Below are 21,073 nucleotides of genomic sequence, written 5' to 3'. Positions count from 1 at the left end.
GCTAGTGAATCGGTTGTTACAATTTCATTCGACTGAATTTTTTGCACTCGATATTTTATCTTGTCCAAATTTTTCAAAAAAACTGTTTGATATGGATTGAGTGACAATCGAAAAACTCAGGGGTTTGACCTGATTTACGACCAGTCTTGTTTACTCTATGAACTATTAGAAATTCAGTACAGTTTTCTACAAGCTCAAAAGAGTTAGAATTTAGTTCTTGACGTCAAATTGAGCAGTTTTCTTATCTTAATATAGATAGTTGCACATAGTTTGAACAGATAACATTGCTTGAAAAAATTAAAATTGATATATCAAGCGACCTTTAAAAAAAACTTTATTTGCCTGAAACACTTGATTGCAACATTTAAAAATGAATTAGTTTTTTAACTCTATCTGTCCGCTCCATTTTCTTTTCTTACATTTTCTCTATATTGCCATGTTGTGAGCTATATGTTTTCTAATCAAAAAAAGTGAAAAAAAAACCAATCTTTTAACTGCTCATTTTCAGTCGTTTTATCAAGCTCATAAAGGTGTTAAAACAGGATCCGGTACGTGATGATCATACAAGAAAAAAACATCGTGAAATTCTATACAAGAAAAAAGCAGATCATATATTTTTATAGATGGAATCTAGGAAAAAACTGCTGATCTTACAAGTTCCATTTAAAATATCAAATTATATAAGTATCCACAATTGTAAGATTAGCAAGTTTTGTGTTCTTTACTTGACTACAAAAAAGTACCAAATTCATAAACCGAGAAAAGAAATTTAATTAACTTCCAATAACTACAAAATCTAATCTATGCTCAGTTTGTTTACAATAAGAGAAGCTACAAGGGCTTTTTTTGTGCAACCCGGGTTTTTTTTGTTTTTTTTTGTTTTACTAAGTTTAATTTAAGTTTCTCAAGAACTAGTCATGCGTTTAAGTAATGCTTTTAAATAGCTAAATTTGTCAAAGTTAAAGCTTTTTCAAAATAATTTTCTATTGATTTTTAGAACCGTGTAAAATTCATTCAAAACTGTGTAAAATGGGAGCAGTACAATAGTTCCGAAGTAAAACAGTACCGAAAAAGAACATTTTGTTCAACAGTGACAAAAATTTGAACAAATTTCAATATATTAAGAGCAGCAATTAAAAATAAACGGCGATCATTTACAATCTTAAATGACACTTTAGGACTTTTGAGCTAAAAATTTGTTGCAATTTAGACCTTTTGTCGCCAAAACAATTGTTTAATTTGCAGTCGCAGACATTTTAGCTCCAAAACTGGAGTGGTTTTCTTTGTTAATTATAGATGTTCTTAGATGATTATATTACACCAGCAAAATTGTTAAAACTAATGCTAGCATTGCCAAAAATTTTGACGCCTCAGCCAAAATGAAGCCTAAAGTTTTTTTTCAAATTTTTTGGCTGGAAATTATAAAAATTTTTGTCAGACTTTCTGTATTCAAGACTTCAGTTTTTTATTAAATTATGATTAGGTCTATGGAGGTCAGCTAAAAACGTAGGGAAGAACAAAGTTAAATTAAAAACCACTTTCCCTAATAAAAAACTAGAGACTTCTCCTTGTCAGTCTATTTTCGAGCAAAGAAAGCGAGTGAGTAGGTGTTATAACAAGAAAAATTATTATCTCGTCATAATAAACTTAGTTTCACTTCAGTAAAACTAGTTTAAGAAACATCCTTTACTCTTTTGTCAGTCATCTTGGAAGGTTTTTTGGTTTTGTTATTCATCTTCAATTCGAAACAATTGTTTATCCACAACTTTTTGAAAAACACAAATCTTTCAAAAGCAACTGTAGTAGATGATGCCTAATTTACTATTGGCCTATGTTTTGTCTGGTTCTTCTACTTACACCGGCTAAAAACACATTAAGCTTGTCGGAAATTTTGGAAATTTTTTTTTGGTTTGCGCAATATATACCTCGAAACTTTTTTTTCATTATTAAGATTGGAACTGTCTGTGCTAATTGCACAGTTACCGTACAAGCTTGTTTCAAATTAACTAATTTTTTGTGTAATTGAAAATAATCAGCTTCTTCCGACCATTTGAAGCTAATTGAATCAATCCAATCTGAGGTGAGGCAAAACATTGAAATTATTTGATATGTTGCCATACACAAAATCTTTTTTATATAGTTGGCGTATAGTGAATAGCGAGAGTAAAGATTTTTAAAAAAAAAAGAAGAAAAAAAAGAACAAAATCTTCTGTTTTTGATTTTTTGTTGCAGTTTTTCAATCCATTTTTTTCAATTGGGGCGTTAAAAGGTAGTAAGAATTATCAGGGTTTTGCCTTGATACGAATCGCTTGGTTTTTACGTCTTTCAATCACATTGACGGAATGTTTGTGCTCGGATGGTTTTTTCTTCAGACGGATTTCGCTTTTTTAACTACCCGGGTTACATGTCCATGTTGGAGGTCCATCACTGGAGCCATCCCAGGAGCCTGGCCTGGTCAGGGAAAAAACCAGGTCTAAGTCTTGCAAGGATTACCCTGGCTTTCCTGGATCCGTCTAAGAGTCCAGGGCTGGTTTTCAAAGAATTTAGCTAGAAACCAGGGCTGGATTCCCAGTTTTATTAGGCGAATTTTAAAATCGGCAAACGCTTAGAAACCTTGTTAAAAGCTTTAAAAAAGACTCAAGCGAGATCACATAAGGATGTAGCCAACAGGAAAGTACAGAATTTTTTGTGTCCGAGACGAAATACTTTCCTTTTCCTATTAGCTATCAGTGAGCAAGCAAGAGAGACCCTGAAAACACAATAACTTACACTAGAAACCTGAAAACAAACAAAACATCAGACTACATCTACAAAAAAAAAAACATTTAAAGGCACGCAAAAGCGCAAGGTGAAATTTTACTAGGAAAACCAGCTTGTTTCAACGAACTTTTCCTGATGCAATATTTCCGTAACTTCAAACTAAAATTTTATTTCATTTCTGATATTTGTGTACGTTCTAAGGTTTAACTTTGTGATGTTGGCGAGTTTGAGATATTTAAAGAGCATTCTTTGTTAAGTACTTTTCTGTTAAATAGTAGTGTGCGCGGTAAACTAAATCATTTTTGAAAAATGAAATAAAACAATATAACTGCTCCAATTAATCTGTTGGCGGGTGACACCTGACAGTTGAAATTGTGTAGGGGGAAGGTTTAAAAACAAAAGGGAAGATTAAAAGAATAGGAATCTTTGTACGTATTAAGGATGTTTAAAAAACGACTGCAGATACCTTGAAGGGCAGTTAGAATATTCAGTGGCTTGTCTTATTACGAGCAGTGTGGCATTCTGGAATTCGTTCTGGAAAGTTTTAGAATGAATGAGCTCACTAAAACTTTAATTCAAATCTTTGCTACCAATAGAATAAGCTAACTTTGGCAAACAAATAAGATTGTGTTTAATGAGCGGCTAATAACCTTATAGCGAACTGAATAAACATCGTCCTTCGTTGTGCTTGAATAACCATGGCATCTGGTGGTTCTCGAAACTTACCAAAGGGTGCTTTTAGTTTTCCTTAAAATTCTAAACACTCAAAACACTGTGGCAAAAACACTGTGTTTTGAAGACAAATCCAGATCGCTGGACACATTGGTAGCCGTTATCACTAAAACAGTTTGGCAAACTGAATATAATAGAAAAAATTTGAATGTGTAAAAATTAAGTTTTTGCAAAAGTGTGTTGTTTTCAACTTTTCTTATCAAGGATCAATAAGAAGTAGTTTTGTGCCAGATTTGTGCCAGTTACTTTTTCGCAGTTGCTTATATCCCTTTTAAAAGTCTTCAGAAAACTGAATAAAAAAGGAAAACTAAAATTGTTGAAACTATTTTGCAAAGTGCGTCTGACTCGGGAGCAGAAGCGTAGTTGTGTGGAGCTGTTTAAGACCCTGGATGCGGACCACAATGGGTGCCTGGATGAGGAGGAGATGTTTGAGGCGATGAAGGCACAGGGCTTCACTCAGTACCAACTCAGTGACGCCAGGACACTCGTCAAACAGTATGACACAGATGGTATAGCTTCAGTTCTCATTATTTACAATCGTAGCGTTTTACTATCACAATATTTGACTATTGAAGATCGGATAGTTTTGATAAACTGGTCAGCAATTATCTCCTGGTTGGATTATAAATTGGGGAAGGTTTTCGAGCCCTGTTAATCATATATACAGTGGCGGAGCTAGAAATTTCTCAGGGGAAGGGGTGATTTTTCAAAAAAAAATGGTCGATATTTTTTTAGGTCGACCAAATTGATATTTTCCTAGCGCTCCCAAAGCACTATAAGACGAAATTTTTGACATAATTTTCTCGCTCCCCTTTAAAATAATTATATATTGGCACCCAAGAAAAGTTTCAATAATTGTCAAAAAAGGATGTCATAAAATAAAACCAAGGGGTTAGTGAGGGGGTCGAATGAGCCCATGCATATGTAGTTAATCCAATCATATATTTTCAGATGTGCTAGTTTTTTCTTTTCATTTATACTTTTTTGCACACAAAATCAGTGAAATATGTCACATGAGGTTAAGTGATTTATCATTATAAAATCAAATTGTCTTTCAGTCTTGAACAGACCGATTCTTAATAACAATATTTATCAGTGTTAAAAGCTCGCTTTTGCCGAATTTAGAACGACTTAGGACAGCGAGTATCTGTTGGTGCCAAAAAACCGAATAAAATTTTCGTTGAACCAAATACACCTAGCTTTTAAAGCCAATTTTGGCTCTTTCCCGGTACCAAAAGTCAAATTCAAAATCAAATTCAAAATCAAATCTGTTTTGGTAGGCTCATTCTTATCGATTTTCAATTGGCAAATATGAGTGTAGCTGTCACTTAAGCCGTCGCTAAATTTTATGCTCAATTGAAATTTTTCCTCCAACTTCTCACGCAAAAAAAAAAACGACACAAAACCTTCGAAAAATCAGAAAAAAGCCTGCGATCGAAACAGGCAATTTTTGTAATCATAAAAAGTTTTCTTCATGAGAAAGTTATTTTTATGAAAAACATATTTTTTATGATTACAAAAACTGCTTGTTCGTGATAACAAAAAACGCTCAAAGACACTAATTGACGTAAATATATTCAAAATACAAAAACTTTACAACAAAAAAATCCTAATTGAGTGTTTTTAATGTATTCAGTGATTTTAAGTTAGAATTTTACCGAAAGTTTTGATATTTTTGATATGGATTTTCTTGAAGGTGGCCTATCTGAAAAAAAGTGGAATCTTATCTCGAGTTTCTTAGTCATGTGGCACGGTCAAACAAAGTAGCTGCCAATATTGGCTTTCAGGTTCTGGCAAGATAGAGTTGAAGGAGTTCATTAAGATGATGGAGCAGCAGGCGGCGGAGGAGTTGTACAAGGAGTACTGTGACTTCATATTCGACTACATAGACAGAGACGGATCAGGAGAGATCACGAAAAGAGAACTCAGGTCAACCACAGGTTTCTCTTAAAAACAAAAGTCACTTTTAGATTTTTCTTCCGTCGAATTTGGTCTTAAATTGCTTGAATATAGCATACCACTCGACCTGATCTGACATCAAATCAACCGAAATTGAAGTCTTTTTAGCACTAAGTAGTCGGATCTGGGGACTTAAAATTTTTGTTAAGGTGGGCTAAAATAGTTTTCCTTTATGCCATTGCATTTTAATAGTATCAGAATTTTCACTCTAGCTTCATTTCGACCGCAATTTTATTAAGTTTTGCTTCAATTTTGGTACCGAGTGAAAGTTGTAGACATATATAAGCTCGAGTCGTAAAAATCGAGCTTCACTTAGCAAAATAACTCTAGAAAGTGGGCAACAACGAACAAATAAGCGAGCAGCCCTAAAAAGATCCACCTCAACTTTAAGAACTAACACATTCCGAAGGGTACCTTAAGAATGACTGATAGAGGCGCGTTTACTGGCGAGCACACTGACCTATAGAAACAGCAGACCCTAAGTTGCCTAATTTGTCAGCATTTCGACCAAAAGAACACGGCCAGTGTAACCTTATGATGGTTTCGACCCAAAAACAGTTTTTTTCGGCGCTTGCACCTCAGATGAATTATACATTGGTACCCTAAAACTTTAGGGGTGGTAGACGATATATTGTTAAAAAGTTTCAAAGAGGCCTCTGATTAGTGAGTAGGAATTACATAATTTTTCTTAAATTATTTATTACAGTTCCTAATTTTTCCTTAATGATTATTTAAATCAGAACAAAGATAGCTGGCCAATGCACCAGTAGCACAGAATGTTTCTTCCGACTATGGTCTTAAAAAATCAATAGTTTTTTCTTAAAATTAGTGTCGTGTTTTTCTGTGTGGTGCGACAAAAGATTTTGAACGAAAAGCGACAGCTTAAGAGTACTCAACAGTTATATTAATATAAACAATTTCGAAAACAATTCATGTAGCTACGACTAAAAAGCCGCTAGAAATCAAAAACTTATTTTACTCGAGTAAAACTTGTTGCAATGCAAATGTAGAATAAAACAAGTATAGATGCATATAAAAATAAGCTCAGTTGGCCGAGTGGCCTAAGCTACCATAACGCCGATTATATAGGTTAACAGTTGACGTAGGTTCGAGTCCCCCACCTGCCCATGTATTAATATACTAAAAACGGGGGTTACATCCTATTTTAACTGTTTTTTGGTTCTAATTCGGTTCAGCCTTGATTAAGGCTGACCGCCAAAAAGAGCAATTTGTCTCAAGGACATTACCGACCGGTTCTTGTGGCTAGCTTGCGCCGATTTGTACCAAAAACAGGCAGATGCTAAAAATGTTATATGATGTTCTGATCAATAGAAAAATGCCGAAATTATTTTATTGACCGAGTTATTTGCCGAGAAATATCTCTTACTAATTTACGGATTTGGAACAGTTTTTTTGGAGATTAGCGAGCATATTTTGGCGCCCCACAAGGGACCCGAGTTGGTTCTAATAACGAGAGACACGACGACGCCCGTCCAAATATAGTATTGCGTCGTAATTATTGCTAACACACGCTCAAATAGCACAATCGCCAATTCAGCTCACGAATTGAATTCCAACCATCAATAAGGCGGCATCCCCTTTCGCAAGACTCGCCCCCACAGGAAAGAGACTGGGTTGTTTGTCACTCGCACGATCGGCAAATTTCGCCTAATCTACACAGAAAACAACACACCAATTTCACTCAACCAACGTTTGGAACGCCACGTGGATTGACTGCGAGGAATAGTTGATAACGAAGTCATCGGTAGACAATCTCGTTGACCTTATTACAACATAAGTTCAACAGAATCTACCAAACGACATAACTGTTGGATTTGGATAGCTGCACTTGTCCGCTCAGCTCAATTTGCATTAGCGCAAATACTCACTCAATCAATCGACGAAACAACTTCGTCCGACTTTTGGCACAAACTCACTCATAGTTTCGTGTCTGCACAGCTGAACAAGGTATTGACTGTGGCAGCCTTGCCGGCTACTGTGAGTTCGATTTTCAGGACGGTTTAGAGGACGGCGACTATTTGTTGCATTTTGGAGATCGTAATTGACGATATTGGCACAATTATATTACAACATTTCTTCAAAGCTGAAAAAGGAGACAGCGAGGATGAGGAATCGAGCTCAGCGATTAAGATTGTGGGGCCTGTGATTGTGGTCGTCATCTTCGTGATTGTTGTCGGTTTCGGACTCTTCTTCTTCATCAAGTTCTACTGTGGCAGAGAGAAGAAATAAACAGACGAAAGAGCAGACTGGCGGAAGTTTTTGGATTTTTCCCGGTGTCGCCTATCTCCAATTAAAAACTGTAAGAAGTTTCCAAAACATTTAAAACTCAAATTGTGCTATAAATTTTATACGATGTCATATATGTTCAAAATTTTTCCGCAAGCTAGCCCCCGGTAATTTTTCTCAATACCCAAAAATTTTGGACAGTTCCGTTGAACTGAAATATCTTAGTCGGTACATAGACAAACTGACTTGACATTTTTTCTCGATACCAAAAATTTTTGGATATATGTGAACGGAATATTAATCAGTGAAATCGGAACATAGACAACAGGTACTGGACTAGTTTTTTGGGTTGGTTTATGACTCGAACCTGCTGACCAAAATTTTCTGAAAAATTTTGTATAAAAAGTAAAAAAATTGCCAAAAAATCCTCAAAACGTCTCCAGAACTCTGCGAAACTGTGCTGTAAGATGACACCAACCTTATATTAAGTGGTCTGGTAGCGAAATATCAGGCAAATTAAGTTGAGTTTTTTCATCCTCAGGTTTCTTCCGCGTGTGTTGTTGGAACTTAACCAATTTGCCTGATCCCCCACCCACCATTGGTGAAACTGAAAGCCAGTTCGCTTCGAGTAAAACAAAGCCGTTTCAGCCCGTCATATTATTGACTTCGTTGCGTGACAGTAAAGTTAAGTGGTCAGGTACGGTGATATTAAGTGAGTTAAGTTGAATTCTTTCATCCTCAGGTTTACTCCGTGTGTGTTGTTGGAGTTCAACCGACCTACTTAATTTTCCAACCCCATTGGTACTTAAGCGTAACGAAGCCGTCGCATAGGTCCCCTAAGTGTATGGTATTCATCCTTGGAGCTAGTTCTTTGGATCACGCGCTCCGAAAACTTCCCGCTCCGTCCCAGAAGCGCGTCAAAGATACTTGCTTTACGAAGCCAGGTTTAAGTTTGAACTTTAACGCTAGGGACTCTCAGAAAACAATACAGTACTACCTTCATCATTACTTGTCGCACCGTAACGACCTTGTAATTTGGCACGACGCCATTAATAACTCGATAAGTAGACACCGCAGCAACAATAACCGCAAGCTGAGTAGTGAGCAACTTGTCAATTTGTTATTAAGGTATAGGACAAACATTTGTGCGATCGTATACTGTAGACGGAACGGAACCGATGATATAGAGGAAAGTTTAGGTTCAACAGGTATTCTCGTTCTCAACGTCGTTGAAGACTTTATCTCTAAGCGTAAGGCTAAGGACCAGGTACTAATTGAGAAGTACAAAGAGCTTCACCAGCCTCCTTCCCTTGAGTTAAAGACTCTCCTCCTTCTAAGGCGTTATAGCGCTAATCTTAACATCCTTAAGACACGTAAGAAGCGAAACCGCTTACCCCTCAAAGCTCGGAAAGCTATAAGAAATAGGCTTCAGGTAGAAGCTTTGAGACGTCAAGTTCCCCCGTCTTGTAAGCTAATGTTGATTTACTAATGCAAATTTGATTACGTACCAAAACAGTATCTCATTTTATTGATTGTTTTCTACAAGTGAGCATCCGTAGAATATTGTCAATTTGTGAAAAACATGGACGAAAAATTCCAAAGTAAGATACGCAAGTTATTCGAAACCCGTCTAAATCTAGAAAATGAGCTGCTTAAAGGTCACTCATTATTACTTGAGTACATTGAGAATAATAGTCGCACTACAAAAATTGATAATGCTGTTTACAAATGTAAAATTGCGTTGGAAAAAGCTGTCGACGTCAATGAACAATTAATTAGGTTAGCGGGAAAAACGGAAAATCCTGAAAAAATTATTGCTCAGCAAGACCTTTGGCTTAAGAAAGTAACCGAAATGAACGATAAAGTAATGCACGAAGCTCAGAGTTACAAGATGAGCCTTGAACCTTCGTCATTTCCAGCAGCCGGCATTACAGGGAGCAAGGGATCTTTACAACAAACTAGGTCTGAGACATCCTCACACTCGCACAAAACAAGTGATTCAGCAGCACGAGTATCTGAAAACAGGTCTAAGGTCTCTAATAAGTCTAAGGATAGTAGAAAGCTTGACTCACATAAGTCTGATAAATCTGCTTCCACTCGTCATACGTCGACTGTTCGCACTATGTCATCAAGTGAGAAACGGCATGAGTTAGCTTTAGTAAAACGACGCCATGAGGAGCTGGAAAGGCAGTATCAAGTATCTTTAAGACTTAAAGAGCAAGAGAACCGTCTTAAGTTTGAACAAAGTCAGCTGGAACTAGAGCAATTGGCTGAAAATCATAAAAAGCAACTAATTGAAATGGAATTGAAAGCGTTTGAACTTGAGGACAGTTCATCTGAGGTTAGCGAGAAGGTAGCGGAAAGTAACTTAACAGGAGTAAGTCAACCTATTTCAAAGGTAGCAACCGATCGAACTAATGATTGGGTAGACTCTGTTAGTTCACAAGCACCTCCCGACGTTGCTAGTGCGCCAGGTTTGCAGGCCTTCACTCATGTACCCGTTTCGTCAGGACCGACGACTTCCGCCCTCCTTGCTCATGCAATTCACACCAGTAATAGTCATAACCATGAGCACACAGCATTGAGTGACCCTGGAATCCATAGTTATGGACATCGGGCTATGCCTCAATTTGGCAGTGCAAGCCGTTTGCCATTGCAAGCTTCTGTTTCATTCCCAGCCTCTGTTCCATTCCCAGTAAACAATATGCATTCTAGTGCACACGTGTTACCACCACTGTCTGCTGTTCCTTTACAGACCATGAGTTCAAACATAACTAATGGTAGTTTTGCCATCGCGCAACCGGAATCATTACCTGTCCCAATGTTACCGGCCCAACCCGGTTCTGGTTTTGTTTCTTTGTCGCCTGCATTTGCTGGCGGTGGCTTCTCATCATCTGGAGTAAACCCAACGCCGATTTGCTTTTCGGCACCTAATTGCCATGCAGCGCCAGTCCAGACGCAATATAATCTTCCCTTTGTTCCGCATACTGTGTCACCTAGTATCAACGATTACTACAGAAGTGATGCAAACTTATGGCGATTGGCTGCTACAACTCCAACCGTCACGCCTGCTCAGTGTTGTAATGCTGGAAACATTTTTTCTAATGTGACAACTGTTGTCCCATCGTGTAACACCGCCGCTCCTTATACTAGTGGTGGGACTGTGTATTTTAATACTCCCCCAGTTCATCCACAACATGTTCCGCATTTCGTCAATCATACTAATACTGGTTATCAGCCAGTCAACGAAGACTACGCACCGTCTCCCGCTTATCCGAACCAAGGTTGTTCATCGGATCGACCTCTCTCCGCTCGTGAATTGGCGGAATTATTGATGCATAGCCGCAAAGATCATCTTCCTGAATGGAAGTTAGCCCAGTTTGACGGCAACCCGTTAAACTGGCACGAATGGTTTGGTCAGTTTAAGTCCACCGTTGATTCCGCTGTTCTCACCGATGATACGAAATTGACATACTTAAAAACGCTCGTCACAGGCAAAGCAAAAACCGCAATTGCGGAGTTTAGTTATAGTGGCGTTATGTACAAGGATGCACTGGCCACCTTGCAACGGAAGTTTGGGCAACCACATGCCATTGTTGGTGCGCATCTTGATAAGCTGAATACTTTTCCTCCACTTAAGATGCACAATTCGGAAAATGTCATTAGTTTCTCCTCTGCCATATCTGGCCTCGTAGCAGTTTTCAAATCATTGTCTTTCAACGATGATCTAAAGAGTGTTAACCTGTTAAACCAAGCTGTTAGTAAACTTCCGCCTAACCTCAAGGAGGCTTGGTCAATGCATACTGTTAGACATAATTGGCAGCGACCAACACTCTTAGACTTTAACAACTGGTTGAAAGAAAAGGCCGAGGGGCATGAAAGATTACGTTTACTCAGCTCTAAGGCAAAAAACGAAGAACCGGTTAAGCCAAAAACAACCAAAGTTTTTGCAGCCAATAGCCAGGTAACTAGTAAGGCTCAGGATAAGTCTAAGTTTCCGCCGTGCGTTTTGTGTAAGGGTAGTCATGCATTGTGGAATTGTGCTGTTTTTAAGGAAAAGAATGCTACTCAGCGAGCAAAATACGTAGCTGAACAGAAACTTTGCTTCGCTTGCCTCAATGGCAATCATAGTTTCCGGCAATGTTCTAGAGCAAAAAAGTGCCCGAAGCCAGAGTGTGATAGCACACATAATGTCTTGCTCCATGGAGCCGAAAGAATATTTCCTCGGAAGGAAATTTCGAAAGTCTCGAATAAGGCTGGAACAAACAAATCCAAGGAGAATACAAACACTTCCACCCATGCCGCTGTTAGTGATGTACATGACATTGAATCTTCTAAAGGGTTGTTGCCAATTGCAACACTTGGTGTATCCTCGGATGTAACCAGTCTCCTGACGTTGGTTCTTTGTGATAGTGCATCGACTCACTCCTGGGTGTCTTCGTCACTCGTAAACCGTCTCGGCTTAGTAGGGGAGCCCGTTAACTTGTCAATTAGTGGTTTCAATTCGACCACCGTTGTTGAGACTCAGAGGGTCAAGTTTACAGTTTCCTCCGAACCGAATAATAGTGATTTCGTATTTTCTCTCTGTGCATATGTTAAAGACAGTATTCGGATTGGTTCCGAATTAATCAATATTGCTGATTTGCAGAATAAATATCCACAATTAGCACCTATTAAGCCCATTCAATATACTTATGAGGACGTTGAAGTTATTATCGGACAAGACTACTACCACGCCGTTAGACCCATTGAGTTCATCTTGGGAGATGATAAAAACTCACCGTGTTCCGTTCGCCTACCGATAGGTTGGGTCTTAAGTGGTCCGTTGCCGCCGTCCGGTAATTCTACTTCTTCGTGTTTCAAGTGTGTTGTTGAAGATTCTTCTCTGACCGACCAGATAAAATCCTGGTACGAGTTGGAATCGTATGGTGCTTTCAAACAAGTCGATGCCCGTTCCGCCGCGGATAAACATGCTTTATCCATCCTTAATTCTGAAACCGTTCACAATGGCGAAAGATACATTGTGCCTATGCTTTGGATTGATAGTAATGTCAGTCTACCAAACAATTATTACTCGTCACTCGCCCAATTTAAATCATTGGAGAGAAGGTTAAGTAAAGACCCTGAGCTGCGCGAAAGATACGCAGAAACAATTAGAGAGGACATTAGGAAAGGCTATGTCGTTACCGTCGAACCGCATGATCCACGTAAGCGTTCCGATCGCGAGTGGTATCTTCCGCACCATCCAGTCGTAAATCCGAATAAGCCGGGTAAGGTGCGCCGAGTCCTTAATGGGGCTTCTAAGTTTCATGGCACATCCTTAAATAAGTCCTTATTGGTGGGTCCTGACCTACTCCAAAATTTAATTTTTGTGCTTTTGCGATTCCGTCAACATAAGTACGCCGTCTCCGCGGATATAGAGGGTATGTTCCTCCAGGTAGGAGTCCCTGCCCGCGATCAAATTTCGCTCCGTTTTTTGTGGCGGGAGGATACCACTTCCGATGTGGTAGTTCATCAGTACACTCGCCATATATTCGGCGCACGGGATTCGCCTACGTGCGCCAATTTCGCGTTGCAAAAAACAGCAACTGATAATATGTCCAAATACCCTGAGGCCGCCTCAGTCGTAAATGAAAAATTTTACATGGACGATTACTTGGATTCATTCGAGAACGTTACCCAAGCAACTAAAACTAGTCGCGATTTGGTTTCCTTACTAAAATTGGGAGGATTTAATTTGACTAAATTTGTCAGTAATGCTGATGAAATCACTTCAGCAATGAACCCCGAGGAATCCGAATCCTCATCTTCACCCATCAAGGAAATATGTAACGGTGCCGAACAATCATCACACGTCTTAGGTCTTAAGTGGGACCATGTGAAAGACACATTGGTTGTTAGCAGAGGCGTGGATCGTCCTCTCGATAAAGCAATAACTCAACGAACCGTCTTGAGTTTCGTCTCTTCTGTGTTTGACCCTGTTGGGTTAGTAGCTCCATACACAGTTAGGGCCCGTCTTTTACTGAAAGATATTTGGAAAATCAGTGGTCAAAGTTGGGACGACGAATTGCCAGAAGACATAAGAGATAAGTTTCTCGAGTGGCACTCCGGTCTCCCTCTCTTAGGGCAATTGACTATTCCCCGTTGTTACTTCACAGAGCCTGTTGATCAAATTGAGCTCCACATGTTCGGTGATAGCTCGCAGGACGTTTTCTGTGCTGTTGGATTTTTGCGTGCGCGACTCGCGAGCTCGCATAAAACTCAAATATCCTTCATCTTTGGTAAAGCTCGCGTTGCGCCCATGAAAGCGCTATCTATACCGAAGCTAGAGCTTCAAGCTGCTCTGCTCGCCACACGACTAAAAGATGATATACTGACCGCCCTTACCGTCTCTATTAATCATGTCTTTATGTGGACAGATAGTACAACAGTTTTGCAGTGGCTAAACTCCACTGAAAAATTACCTGTATTCGTCGCTAATCGTGTCGGCGAAATCCTCGAGTCGACCACTATTGATGAGTGGCACCATGTTCTGAGCGGCGATAATCCAGCTGATACCGGTACGCGGGGGATTTCTTCGGAAGCCCTCAAGGATAGCAGCTGGGTTATTGGTCCGAGCATTCTCAGGACTACTGATTGGCCGTTTATACCCGACGAACGTGTAATCAATAAAATTCGTTTGAAGGGTCCTTCTTGTGATGTTGATAATTGCTTGGAGACATCATCTTCCTTCGTCACCGATGTCACATCAATCAAACATCCCGAACACGGGTTCAATTGGGAAAGGTTCAGTTCCTTTACAAGATATAAACGAGTAGTCGCTTTTATGTTGAGGGTGTTGCCTTCACATAAGCATTTTCGTGGTAAAGACTTACGAATCACCGACCCTACTGAACTTGATATTGCAGAAAGCAAACTGATTCATCTTGCTCAGATGGAATCCTTTCCCGTTGAGTTAAAAACACTCACCGCTGGCAAACCTATTAAGAATAGTAGTAAAATTGCCACATACTCGCCATTTATCGGTCCCGCTGGAATCATTCGTTCCACCGGACGGATTGTGCGCTTAGTGGATACCGAGTTTGATACTAAGCACCCAATAATACTCGACGCCCGACATACCTTAGTTCGTTTGTTGGCCCGCAGCCTCCACCATAAGCATTTTCATCAAGGATTAGATTACATGCGCTCCGTTTTAAATATGAAATATGCAATACTTGGGTTGCGTCGACTACTTCGGTCTATCGAAAATCAATGTGTGACATGCCGTAAACGCAAAGCAAGCACCATCCAGCCAATTATGTCCAATTTACCGGTCGAACGTCTCGGATACAAGCAACCACCCTTCAATCATACGGGTGTGGATTACTTTGGACCGCTTTACGTTCCGGTTCGCAGAAGCACGGAAAAAAGATGGGGATTTCTTTTTACTTGCCTCACCACCAGGGCTGTACACCTTGAGATTGTACCGTCTCTGGACACCAGTTCGTGTGTCATGGGCATTGAACGGTTCGTTGCGCGCCGTGGTACGCCAAGCACAATCTGGTCGGATAATGGCACGAACTTCGTTGGTGCGGAAAAGGAATTACTTGCCTGCATCAAGAGCTGGAATGGCATGGCTCCGACCATTTTTGCACACAAAGGTGTTACTTGGAAATTTAACCCGCCAGGCGCACCCCATCATGGCGGCTCCTGGGAACGCCTCGTCCGAAGCGTGAAGCGCGTGCTGTACGATATCCTAGGCAGTAGGCGAGTCACTGAAGAGGTGTTAGGAACAACACTCTGCTTAGTTGAACAGGCTTTGAATTCGAGGCCAATCACTCCCGTTAGTACCGATTCACGTGAGTTAGAAGCGTTAACCCCAAACCATTTTTTGCTTGGACAACATGCCACAAGCTTTCCTTCGCTTTTACCCGGGGAGCACTTCGATCACAAGAAAAGGTACGTGCGAGCGCAGTCATATGCTAACGCGATTTGGTCTCGTTGGCTTCGAGAATATGTTCCCTCGCTGAATAAGCGTGTCAAGTGGCACACTCATTCTGACTTCACTCTTAAAACAGGCGATCTCGTGTGGGTGATTGAGCCCGATAGTCCGCGTGGGTACTACCCTCTCGCCCGAATCGTCAAGCTAAACTACGGACAGGACGGTTGCGCCCGATCCGCCCTTGTCAGGACCGCAACCCGTGAAGTCACGCGGCCGACCGTTAAGCTCGCTCCGGTTCTTCCTTCTTCAGGGGGGGAGGATGTTGCAATGCAAATGTAGAATAAAACAAGTATAGATGCATATAAAAATAAGCTCAGTTGGCCGAGTGGCCTAAGCTACCATAACGCCGATTATATAGGTTAACAGTTGACGTAGGTTCGAGTCCCCCACCTGCCCATGTATTAATATACTAAAAACGGGGGTTACATCCTATTTTAACTGTTTTTTGGTTCTAATTCGGTTCAGCCTTGATTAAGGCTGACCGCCAAAAAGAGCAATTTGTCTCAAGGACATTACCGACCGGTTCTTGTGGCTAGCTTGCGCCGATTTGTACCAAAAACAGGCAGATGCTAAAAATGTTATATGATGTTCTGATCAATAGAAAAATGCCGAAATTATTTTATTGACCGAGTTATTTGCCGAGAAATATCTCTTACTAATTTACGGATTTGGAACAGTTTTTTTGGAGATTAGCGAGCATATTTTGTGGCTCTTCGGCGGGGAATCGAACCCCGGTCTCCAACGTGACAGGCTGGGATACTCACCACTATGGTTTCTTCCGACTATGGTCTTAAAAAATCAATAGTTTTTTCTTAAAATTAGTGTCGTGTTTTTCTGTGTGGTGCGACAAAAGATTTTGAACGAAAAGCGACAGCTTAAGAGTACTCAACAGTTATATTAATATAAACAATTTCGAAAACAATTCATGTAGCTACGACTAAAAAGCCGCTAGAAATCAAAAACTTATTTTACTCGAGTAAAACTAATTTTTTACGGCTTAAACTGTGTTTGTAAATTTTAAACTTGTAAATTACATTACGAGGCTAAACTGTGCACTATAAACATGTTCCAAAATGTAAGCGGATTCCACGTACAATAACCTGTAACGTAAATTTTGTCGGCACATTTGTTTTGTCGCGGATTCTGCAACAGGAGAATATAGCTAGTAGTTCTGGATTCCACAACTGCAAGCGAATTCAGCGAATGTAAATGAATTCCCCAAATTTATGCGAATTCCGCTTAAAATTTGCGGATTCGGCTTACAATTTGCGGATTCGGCTTACAATTTGCGGAATCCGCTTACAGTTTCAGATTCCGCGACAGTTTAAGTTTACTAAACACATATATTCTTATTTGTATATGGGTTTCACAAACTTGTTCCGGATTCCACACATTATGTTGCGGATTCCGCAAAGTTGCCTGTTTTTGAGCAATTTTGAGCAATACAGTGTTTAGCCATTAATGTGTGGAATCCAAAACAGCAGAGAAAATCAACGAAAAAAAAACAATTTTTTGATTTCCGGGTTAAACCTGACTTTGCCTGTTGCGGAATCCGCTTACAATTCACAAAACGCATAGTTTGGCCTCGTAATGTAGGCTGGTAAGCCTGCTCGCTCACTTTACATAGTCGTTTTGTCGTTTTATTTGCTCGAAATTGGACGAAAAATCAAAAGTTTAAACCGTTCTTCTCGACACTTGGAAAGTTTTTTTGGAATTTTTTCAATGTCGCTTGATTTGCAACTGAAAAAGCTTTAATATGATATATCACTCAACTCACTTCAATGATTACTTGTGGAAGCTGATTTTGTGTAAAAAAAACAAAAAAAACTCTAACACATCCGTATACAAACTTCCTCCCCATTTTTCAAACGATCGGAACAAAAACAGGCTTTTTTAGAAAAACATTTTTTTTTCGTTTTTTGCAGTGATAAATGGGATGATTAGAGTCGATAATTAAAAATTGAGTTATTTACCGTACAAAGCAAAACATCAAATCATTTAATATTAACTGGAGGGCACTCAACAAGCGGGGCACCTGAATAGTGAAACGAAGCGTGCATAAAATAGAGTGATCTTACTTGAAATCAATAACTGTTTGATAACCATAAACAAATAAATGTAAAACAGTTTTAAAAAAAATTTGGTAGTCTGAAGTACGCATTTTGTCAAGATACGGAAAAAAGAACGTTTCTGGGAATTCTTCACATAATTAGTCCGACAAGAAATAGATGACAAAATACCTTTGGCTCCACTACGTGTTTGATATGCAATCGATCCTAGATCCGATGTTTTTTTCAAACTTTTTTTTCAGGAAAATGTTAGGCAAATTTAGTGGGAATGAAGACGTGGTGAAGTTGGAGTGTGAGGCTCTTTTACAGAGTGCAGATGACAACTCAGACGGGAGAATAGACAGAGCAGAGTTCAAACAACTGCTGCGCAATATCCCTTATAACGCAGTCCAGCAGTCATTCGAACTGTTCGTCAGGGGAAAGTCGGCCGCTAATGATGGTTCGGCATGAATAAACTACTGGAGTTTCTTTTGTGTTATTAATTGAATTCAGCGCTATAATACTCCAAAAATAAAATAATTTAAGCTAGTTTGATTGAACCAATAAGAAGAAAAAAGCTTGGCGTTGTTTATATCAGACGTTTCCTATCATTGATTCTGTTTTTCTGCGTCGAGTTGGTCGAACTCGAAACATAGTGGAATATTGCTGTTTCTGTTGAAAAAAAAACTGTTTTGGTTCTTTTATGTCCAAACTAAAGCAGAGTACACAGCCAACGCACTTTTTCCGAAATAGTCTGTTGTTTGCATCCAATGACGGTAGGGAGTGGCCTTGATTCATAAAGAGTATCAGCTGAAGTAGCAGAATATTGGTGTGTTGTTTTTCAAGTTCAACTTCATCAACCTTCAGACAAATAAATATACAGCTGTTCTAAAATTTTATAGAACCGCTCGGCGACCAATTGTCTGTTTCTTTGATCCGATGAAGGTTTAAAGAGACGTTAACAGCCTCTCCATGACTACACTATACAGCATACCATCAAAGCATTTATAAAGATGCCATTTAACACGCTTCAATTCATTTTATGATTTTAAATATAAATGATGGGATGAGACTCATTGCCAAAATTGGTTCCAAATAGAAAACTAAAAATTGTATGAAAAAGTGAAAACATAAAACAGCTTGTTTTGTTTCGATGGAGATTTTCCTCACTTTATGGCCCCCATAATCCGTCTGTTGGTAGAAAGAAACAATGCTTCTGATATTTCCCGCCAAAGCAGTTGCTAATCCAGTCAAAACAATCAAACCAAAATAACAAATGCGTTTCTACCTATTCTAATTTGTTGTTTTTTTCTATCACTTGGAATAACAGTTCATAACAGAAAAAGAAGAGGTTAAATCTGATATAAATGGGGCTGCAAAACCAAGTCGCAATATCTCGCAAGGTAAGGTTTTGCATCAAATTAAGCTATAGTATCTTCGAAAGTTTGTTCGAAGCTTGAAAGTTATCTCCTTTGAGCTTATGATGCTCGCGAAAATCTTATACTTATTCAAGATACCATATTTTTCTAGTTCGCTTTTTTGTAGGATATTCTAAATAAATTTTAAGATATTCTAAATAAATTTAAATAAACAATCCGAAAACCGAAAATAAAGTTATACTAAAAAAACTCACCCAGGCTAAAAATTTATCTGAGCTGGGCTTTCAATGTTGATCAATACACACTGAAAAAAAGTCACGACTTAACGTGTTATGGCGAAATCTTGATCGTTCTGACTGTCCTTTATGTTTGTGATGCAAAAGTTTTGGTTATCATCCCCCACATGCAATGAAAAGTATACAAAAAGATAATTTTTGCGCTTATGAATTCTTTATTTCTATTATTTTCTTCCATTTTTTTTTAAATTCAAAGGTGAAAAATTTTTGATTCAGATTATTTCGCCTTTTTTTATAGAAAATTGGAAATAGCACGCAAACTCACTACTCCATACTTGTGAAACTGGCTATTTTCAAACACCAATAACTTTTTAAAAATTTGTTGCAGGTGAAATATCTTTTCAAGTTTGAGCTGAGAATATATTTTTATCCAGACTGTATTAGAAGTTTTAATTAAGTTGGGGAAAAAACCACCACAGAATGCAAATCTTTTCATCACTTTTTCGAAAGTCCGAGCAAAATCTGATGGAAAAAGATCTGTTTTTTGATGGACTTCCGAAAAAGTTCAGTGCGAGCTATGAAGTTTTGTCCTCTGACAAAATCTCTCTCTCAAAATTGCTAGTTTTTGTAAGTTTTGATTTACTTACAATCTTCGAAAAATGAGTCTTCCACAATAGCAAATCCATATTTTGTGGAATATTTTTCCCACGTTTTTTTCATATATAAAAAGAACAAAAAAATACAAAATCAAGATCAAAAAGAATTATTTTACGAACCAGTAACAGATATTTGAGAGCTACTAAACATTTAGTCAAGTTAATTTTAGCTCGATTGCAGCGCATATTAGCTCGCCGCATGAGCAGTAAAAGAGTAATAAGAAGCAATCAAAATAAGAAGCTGTTTTTTCTACATGATTTTTTTTTACTTTTTGTACAAGTTTTTTCTATAATTTTTTTTATAAAATGGATGTATTCAGCGTACATACTGATGTTTTGGCTTAAAAAGACAAAAATGCTAGCCTCAATTCAATTCGAAACAATTACACTCGGCGGCTAGCCTGTTAAGTGAAGGAAACGTATCGCGCCTTAGTTATCTCAAAATCACCAAATTATCAATTTTGAAAAAAACCAAAAACTGTTTTTAGGAGTCATCACAGGTGATATTGTTCTTGTTTTAGCTCAAAATTTTATTATTTTTTTACAATGTGCAAAAGCGGTTAGCTATATGCCAAACCTTGATTGATAAAAATAACCACCTCAAGTGTAAACCTTTATCTCTCTCTTCAAAAGATTGAACCAAAACTATTATTAAGAGAGTCAAGGATAAAAGAAATTTTACCACGACTTTTGCAGAAAAGATGGAAAATCTGTGCTCAGTGAAAACTTTTTCATAGGAAACTTTCTGATTTATGTTGTATCCAGTTTTGAGTTGAATCTTTTTATTATCTAAAAAAAATATTGAGGCACTGAGATTATTTTCCGTAATTTTTTGACGGTTTGACAATTGCAACTTGGGCTATTTTTGGCCAGTAATGCGTGATCGGCGAATCAATCCAGCTCAAATTTTGTTCCAATTTGGCTTTAGGCAAGCTCCCTGGATCTATTATTACCTTGCGAGACGCTAATTACGACAATTTGTACTTAAGCGTGTGGGGGAGTTTTTGAAAAAAAAAACTATAAAAAACTTCTTGTTTTTCATTGTTTGATAAATTATCAAGTTTAAGTTTCT

General features: G+C 38.6%; 2 protein-coding genes across 2 annotated transcripts in view; both read left to right on the top strand.

Moving 5' to 3' along the window:
* The first annotated feature begins 3,366 nt into the window (after nt 1-3,366).
* LOC134842630 (squidulin-like) lies at nt 3,367-18,314 on the top strand. The gene is made up of 4 exons (XM_063859057.1): nt 3,367-3,492; nt 3,828-4,001; nt 5,280-5,421; nt 17,994-18,314. Exons 1-4 carry the CDS (start codon nt 3,459-3,461, stop codon nt 18,199-18,201), a joined length of 558 nt encoding a protein of 185 aa, XP_063715127.1. The 5' UTR covers nt 3,367-3,458; the 3' UTR covers nt 18,202-18,314.
* Nucleotides 18,315-18,963: 649 nt separating this feature from the next.
* LOC134842161 (uncharacterized) overlaps nt 18,964-21,073 on the top strand; it is a 31,451-nt gene continuing 29,341 nt past the window's right edge. The window contains exon 1 of the mRNA XM_063858374.1: nt 18,964-19,133. Within this exon, the coding sequence (XP_063714444.1) occupies nt 19,098-19,133 (36 nt within the window). The 5' untranslated portion in view covers nt 18,964-19,097. The remainder of the gene's footprint in view (nt 19,134-21,073) is intronic.

Source organism: Symsagittifera roscoffensis, chromosome 3, assembly GCF_963678635.1.
Source record: "Symsagittifera roscoffensis chromosome 3, txSymRosc1.1, whole genome shotgun sequence".
Lineage (NCBI taxonomy): Eukaryota > Metazoa > Xenacoelomorpha > Acoela > Convolutidae > Symsagittifera > Symsagittifera roscoffensis.
This window is presented reverse-complemented; position numbering and strand designations above follow the sequence as displayed.